At 33.7% G+C, this 7814-nt stretch overlaps 1 protein-coding gene across 1 annotated transcript; it reads left to right on the forward strand.

Annotated features, from left to right (window-relative positions):
* The first annotated feature begins 3286 nt into the window (after nt 1-3286).
* Nucleotides 3287-7590, forward strand: LOC123889715. Its single transcript, XM_045939176.1, has 2 exons — nt 3287-3395; nt 5953-7590. The coding sequence occupies exon 2, from the start codon at nt 5956-5958 to the stop codon at nt 7126-7128; it is 1173 nt and encodes a 390-aa protein (XP_045795132.1). The 5' UTR covers nt 3287-3395; nt 5953-5955; the 3' UTR covers nt 7129-7590.
* Nucleotides 7591-7814: the final 224 nt, after the last annotated feature.

Genomic DNA, 7814 nt, shown 5'->3' on the forward strand with positions numbered 1-7814 from the left:
TTCACAATTTATTAATTTCTATATATATAGCAATTTATTAATTATGTTACTCTTACATTGTGTGAAAATTTTAGAAATCCTTATTTTTATTGATATAATGTTTGTTAGCCTACTTTTCTAACTTTTTTCTTAATTTTTTTTATTTCTTAACGTAGATTTGACAATTTTTTCATGTGAATTAGGATAAGAGAATAAAAGAGAGACCTCTATTTTTGTCTTTGTTGCATCTTTGATGCTCAAGAAGTCTATGAAAAGTGACAATTTATGTAAGCATATATCTTTAAGTGCATTTCCACTATATATGTTATTATTCATAATACCATATTTTTACTTACTACCCTACAACAATATTGCTTATTTTTTCAAGGAAAATATAACTAAAATTATTAAAACAACAAAACCATCATTTTAATTGTAACAAAAAAAACATCATTTTAATTTTGATATTACTTATTCTTTGCAATAAAGCAATTATTATATTCAATTAAATTTGTCTTTTTAAGTAATCGTGAAAATAAAACCACAAATCCACCTTCATTTGTAAATTAGTTACAATAAGAAAAATAAATGTATGAGAAAATCAAGTTTCTTATAACGATAATAAATTATTAAAAATTTTGTAGCAAAGATTACTCTATAAGTATAAATTAGTCTACCAACTCTTCATATTTTACAGCTATGCTTATTTTGTGTGCTCATTCTCCATTGTTTAAACATCTCTATCGCACAAGCAAGTAGATTACTTTCTTCCCAACCTGTCAATGCTATTTTCTAATTATATATATATATTTCTTTTTATTTTTTCAGAGGAAGAAAAATAGAGGAAGATATTGTATATATAGTTTTTTTTATGAGATGTATATATAGTTTTCTTAACTTTCTTATCAATACACAAAATAAAATTTTACTAATAAAAGGAAGGTTGAGTTACTCATAAGCAAGCATTGTGATGATGTGGCATGCTTTAGAGAGCTCTCATATCTATTTAAAATTTGTCTCACAATTTATTTTGTGTGTCCATTCATCCTCCAAAGTAATTATCTATATGTTACAATAATAATGGCTCCCAATATTTTTTTTGCAAAGAACAAAAAAAATGCTATATTGATGTTGATAATTATACATGTGAAGTTCAAGTGACAAGTAATTTAAATTAGTAGCAAGTGTAACATATAACATAAATAATAGTAATAATGAAAAAAAGACAAAAAAAAAGGTTCAAATTATAAAAGAAAAATGAATAGATATATGCTCTTTCACATTTTACACTATCAAACATAAAATATAAACTATGCATGCATAAATATAATTTGCACTTTGCAAAAATTTACTTTAATTAAATAAACCAAATAAAAAAAATTACTACTCAAAAAATTTTCATACTTGACAAAATAAATAAATTTTATGAAGAAATTGGGAAGTGGGACACACTTTTAGAGGATTTGGTTGGAGATGCCACTATCTAATAGTAGTGATGATACAATGTGAATTCTCATGGCAAGGAATTGGGACCTACCCTTTATAGTGGGGGGACAAATTTGGTTCCTTTATTTAGTATTTTGATACTCAAAGATAAGGCACTAGTCTTTGCTTTCTAAAAAATGTTATAGTTATTTGCTGTAATGTTTTAAAAATCGAACCGGTATGTTCAACTGGTTGAATCGAAAATTATTCAATTTACTGATCAGTTTGATTTTTGTTACACTGTAGTCTGCTTGAATCAGATTGAACTGATTAAACTATAGTTGAATCATTTGAACTATAATTCAAAATGAGATTGATTTGTTTGTTGGCTATGATTCATTCACATTTATTTATGTTGTTTGGTCATGGGGAGCTTCTAGTGTTCCAAACATTTTTATATGAAAAGAAAATTGGAGTCATCTTCCACCTAATGTCAAAATCAATGGTTTAGTGCTTTGTGGGCCTTGGACTTTCTTTCATGCATGTCACATATTGAGAAGATGGCCTTGTTTCTTTAAATCTTCTTTCTAGAGTTTCTTTTTAGATTTGAAAAATGCCATATCACATGAATAATTTAACACAAATATTGAATATACTTTGTCATGTTATTCATGTTTTATACTTTCTCACCAACCCATGATTAATTATTTATCCCATGAGTGCATGCAACGTCTTTCTTTGGGAAGCCTTTCACTAAAGTAATTGGTAGGACAAGCAATTTTCTTTTACATTTTATAATATCATATATTAATTAGCATGCACTAGTTAATAATGTTTTTTATTTGACAAGTACTAGCTATAATAATGTTAGTGATATAGTTATCATCACTCACTATAATGACAATAATATATTTTTGAACAAACTATAATGACAAAGAATTTGGATAGTACACATTTAGCCACATAATGTTTAAATCTCTTTAACCACTATTGCATAATTAAGTTGTTTATATATGTGAAGTGTTAAAAGTCCATTGATCGTACAATAGCTTGAACATGAATTTATAAATGAGTGTAAATTTTATTTCTATAAACCGGTTTTATAAAGTTGAGTTATATGCTCAATACAAAATTCTAAGAAGGTATATGTCATACCCCATTTTTTGACCGACCGTTTTTTATATTTTTTGTTTTAGACGGTTTTTCTTTGTCCGTTTCTGACGAAATTTCGGCAGAGAAGTATTTTAAAATACCTCATTTATGTGATTTCTTTTTTTTATTTTTTTTTATTATTATTTTTATTTTTTTATTTTTATTTTTTCGTTTTTTATTATTATTATTATTATTATTATATATGTTTTTTATTTATTTATTTTTATTTATATATTTTTGTATTTTATTATTATTATATATTATTATTTTTTTAGTAGTTTTATTATTAGGTATTTTTTTTTTCTGTCATTTTTTTAGTGGTCCAATTTATTTCGTCCTGGTCCAGGCCCAAAGGGGCATTTTTGTCCAAATAAGGTAAAAATTCATCAGCTAACCCTAATTTCTGACACTTTTAAATAGTGCATTTATTGCACTGTTCCCAAGGGGGAATCGTCAGCGCCGCACCAACAACAACAATTTTTTCCAGAATCAAAGCAAAAGAAATACAAAAAAATCAAAAAATATACAGAATAATATCATCATCAACACAATCTGTTCTCATCAACCATAACCATATCATCACAGTATCAACAACATCACCATAACCATATCATCACAGCATCAACAACATCACCATAACCATATCATTACAGTAACAACAACATCAACAGAACCCAAACCATAACAACAGAACTCAAAATTTCATCCAAAACAAACCAAATCGGACGAACTCAAACCAGACGAACACAATCTCAACGAAACCGAGTCGGAATCGAACGAGAACGAGGGAGAGAAGAAAGAAGAGGAAGGAAGAACAAACCCAGAACAGATCATCAAAGGTTGAAATCTCTTCACCGAATCTTTTTTTTTCTCTTTTTCCCGATCTACAATTATTAGCTTTGATTTAGGTTTTTCTAGTTTGATATTTGGGTTAGGAACGTTAAGACGAAGCTGTGGGTGTTTTTTGGTTAAGTTCTGGGTACCTTGGCCGCCGGAACCGCCGCCGGAATCGCTCCGGTGCGGTGGTTCGTGGCAGCCGGCGATGGGTTCGCCGGAACCCTAGCAGAAGGAGGAGGAAGGAGAGCGCCGGCGCCGAGAGAGAAGGAGAAGAGAGAGTTTTATGAATTTTTTTTAGGGTTTGAGGGTATTTATACCCCAACCCGATCCGGTGTGCGCATGTCCATTGCAGCACACCCTACACCTTCTCCTCTCAGCCTCTGATTTCAATCACATGGCTTAGATCTTATCTTTTTACTTTTAGATCAGAGCCGTCTGATCCATCAGACGGTCGTGATTGATCCTGCGTTTTTTTCTTGTTTTTTTTTTTGTTTGGTAAAGAGGCCTATTCTGGACTGGGCCTTAGTATTCTGTTCATTCTTTGCACCCCATTCCTGCTATTTACACTCCTGTTAGAATGTGATTAGGAAATTTGTAATTATAAATAAAATTTGCATTGCATATGTATGGTTGCATTCATTCATATTTATTTATTTATTGAAGTTTAGAATGTAATTAGGATTTATAATGTAATTGCATTGCATGCATTTTATTTATTACGCTTTATGCCGTGCTTGCGATCCAACGTCGCTTCAATCCCTCGCGTTTAGTTTAGTTTATTGCAAAAACTCAAAAACATTAAAAAAAATTCAAAATCTTTTCAAAAAGAAATCTTCTACTCTTTTTCTCAAATAAAATTAATTAATCGCGTTTTTTTTAAAAAAAAATTCGAGGTCAAAACCTCTTTTTCAACGCGCAAAACTTTTTGCTCATTTTTTCCTTCAAAATTGAGGTCAAAACCTCTTCAAAAAAAATCAAATCAAAGAAAACATTTTTTCCAAAACATCAAAAATCTCAAAAAATCATTTACTTTTTCAAAACCTTTCCCAAAAACAAAACACAAAACAAAAATATTTTCAATACAAAAGCACTTGGATTTCAAACCAAAGTTGCATTTTCAAACTCAATCAATCAAACTTCTTTTTTTTTCTTAAACTCTTGGATTTTAAACCAAGTGGTTTCATCACACTCTTTTCCTAAAAACCTTGGACTTCAAACCAAGAGACTTTTGTCATTCAAATCATTTTCACAATAAACCTTGGACTTCAAACCAAGCAAGCGCGCCTCTTTTCTAAATCAAACATCAATCAATCCTAATCATTTAGACTTTCTTTCACCAAAACTAAAATTAACCAACCTCACATTTTATGCCACTTTGGCTTTTTTTTCATCTTTAAAACCTTTTTCAAAAACCATAAAAACAAACCAACAAACAAATCGACTTTTACCCCGAACTACGGTGGTTTGATCCCTCGGGTACGTAGGCATGAGACTTGTCTCTCCAATCAAATAAAATCAACAAAAACATTTTTCCCTTTTTTTCTTTCTTTAAGCATTTTTCATTATCACTTTAATTCTTATACATTTTCTTCAAAAGCAATTAAAATAAAGCGCGTAGGTAGAATAAAAACAAGAGGTTCCTATAGAGTACTATAGATACTTAGGGTGCTAATACCTTCCCTTCGTATAACTAACCCCCGAACCTTGTTCTCTAAAATAAATAGGGTTTTTTTTCGAACTTTTTCCCTTTCCCTCGGATAAAATTAAAGATCGGTGGTGGAATATCAAATTGCGATTCGAAGTTAATTAATAACTCGATATCCAAAAATCACCGCGACAGAAATGGCGACTTCACTGGGGACAACCAAGCGGGTTGAACCTAACTTGTTTTAAATTATTATCTTCGCGCTCTTTCTTATTGTAAATATTTGTATATATGTTTGGGTTTGCTTTTGAGTGGTGAGATAAGTCCTAACCCGGGCTTGAGCGACACAATAAGATAGGACGGGGTGAAATCATAGTGACATGTCCAGAGTAGTCTGGATTATGAAGCACATGTGATATGATCCCACTTGGTGGAGGCCTCATGACGGTAGTACTCGTTGTCATGAAAAGTCATGATGATGGTATTATTTTCAATGTGAGTGTCCGGAGAAGCCGAGAACCTTTAGAATCACCTTTAACCCATCTTGGCCTTTTCTAGGACGTAGTGCGGTGGCTAAATCAAGAGTAGTCTTGAGATTAGTCGTCACGCGAAACTACACTCAAACGAGATTATCCCGTGGATGTTATCGGAACGAGAGTAGTCCCGTAACCCGGTAATGTCCATAAGACGGTCAATGACTTTGGGAACTTTGAAGAACCCGTGATGCAGGTACAAGTAAACCCTAGTACTTACCATATGGGAGGGCTTTTACCCTTAAACTCCATCATTATGTATCCCAACCTTCCATTTGTGCATTGAATCATTGTAACATAATCATGCATCCATGCATTCATTTCATCATAAGAAAATCTTTTTTCGAAGGACCTAAGAGAGTTATTTTGTAAACATTACAGATTATGGACCTAAAGAAAAGGAACACTAAGAAGTATAGTTTCAAGGAACCAGACCTTTCCCGACTAAGAGAGCTAGGAGCTCTAGTTCCATTCCCCGAAGATTTCCAAAAGCGATATGGGAAACTTTTGAGCATCCTCAATACAAATGTTGAAGAGGGAATTCTTAACACACTCATCCAGTTCTATGATCCAATTTACCACTACTTTACTTTTGTCGATTATCAGTTGGTCCCTACCCTAGAGGAGTATTCTTATTGGGTTGGTTTGCCGATCTCCGAAAGGATACCTTATACCGGTTTAGAAGAATCCCCTGCACCTTCAGTTATTGCAAATGCTCTTCACTTGAAAACTTCAGACATAGTCTCCAATCGCACTAAAAAGGGAGGATTTCAAGGATTGACCTCTAATTTTTTATTCGGGAAGGCATTTTTGTTTGCCAAAAACGGAGATGTGGCCGCTTTCGAAGCTATCCTTGCTCTACTCACCTATGGGTTAGTATTGTTCCCCAATATTGACAGTTTTGTGGATAATAGTGCCATCCAAATCTTCTTGGGAGGGAATCCCGTTCCGACCCTACTTGCGGATGCTTACCATTCTATTCATCATAGGACCCACAAGGGGGAAGGACTTATTCTTTGTTGTGCACCATTACTATATAGGTGGTTTATTTCACACCTACCTCGGACTAGACACTTCAAGGAGAATCCAGAAAAGCTCCGTTGGGCCCAAAGGATTATGCCTCTTACTTCATCCGATATAGTTTGGTACGATGCGGCTTATGATGTCGAAGTGATTATTGATGGTTGTGGGGAGTTCTCCAATGTGCCTCTTCTTGGCACACGGGGAGGAATCAGTTACAACCCTACTCTTGCTAGACGACAGTTCGGATACCCCATGAAGGATAGGCCTAAAAGCATTTTATTAACCGGCATATTCTATCTCAATGAAGAAGGAAGTCAACACATGAGAGAAAGTTTCGCCCGGGCTTGGTGTAATGTTCATAGAAAAATGAGGGATCAGTTAGGAAAGAAGCTTGGAATTGTCTCCGAAGATTACACTAAATGGGTAATAAGTAGGGCTATAGAGCGCGGGATGCCTTATAGTTTCGAGAAGTCATCTTCTGTTGACGCATCTTCTTCCACCACACCTCCTTCAGTTATCCCATTCTATAGATGAATTCCAAGAACTTTTGGCAAGATTGAGACTTGAGAAAGATGCGTGGGAGAGAAAATTCCGAGAGTCTGAGCTTGAGAACCAAGAGTTGAAGGAGAAGTTGAAGGAACAAGAGAGGGTGCTTTCTCTACAAAGTGGTTTGTTGGTGGAGAAGGAAGAGATGATTAGGGTCAAGGATGCCTTATTGAGACAGGATAGCAAGAGGAAGAAGAGGCAAGGGGATTTATTTTCCTCTGGCCTCGATTCACGTTTTGATGGCTAGTCAGCTTCAGGAGTTCGGATTTAGTTTTTATTTTATGGATGCAAGTTTTTTTCTCATAAAATGTTTACAAAATTATTGTCTTAAAGTCCTTCAAAAAAAAACTGTGCATATTTTAGCATAACATATATCATGCATCATACTGCATGCATAAGTTTTCAAAAACAGGGTCTCATGCTCTTTCTTTTTCTCTCCGTCTCAGTTAAGGTGGCTCGGCGTATTCGGTACAAACCAACCCGTGTCTACAATACTCGGTCCAGGTTGAGAAACAAGATGAGTAATTTTGAGGAAGAGCCACCTAGTTTCGTGACTCCAGGAAGAATCTGCTGCAATTGGGTCACTGTTGATGTCCCTTCTGTCACTCCTTTATCTAAGTAATATGTTTGTCTATGTTTGTTTTTCCAAAAAAAATCCTTTTGCCCTGCCCCAG

The sequence above is a fragment of the Trifolium pratense genome, linkage group LG6 (assembly GCF_020283565.1).
Source record: "Trifolium pratense cultivar HEN17-A07 linkage group LG6, ARS_RC_1.1, whole genome shotgun sequence".
NCBI lineage: Eukaryota > Viridiplantae > Streptophyta > Magnoliopsida > Fabales > Fabaceae > Trifolium > Trifolium pratense.

Coding starts and splice junctions, on each gene's coding strand:
- LOC123889715 (XM_045939176.1), top strand. CDS start 5,956: ATGGACCTAAAGAAAAGGAACACTAAGAAGTATAGTTTCAAGGAACCA.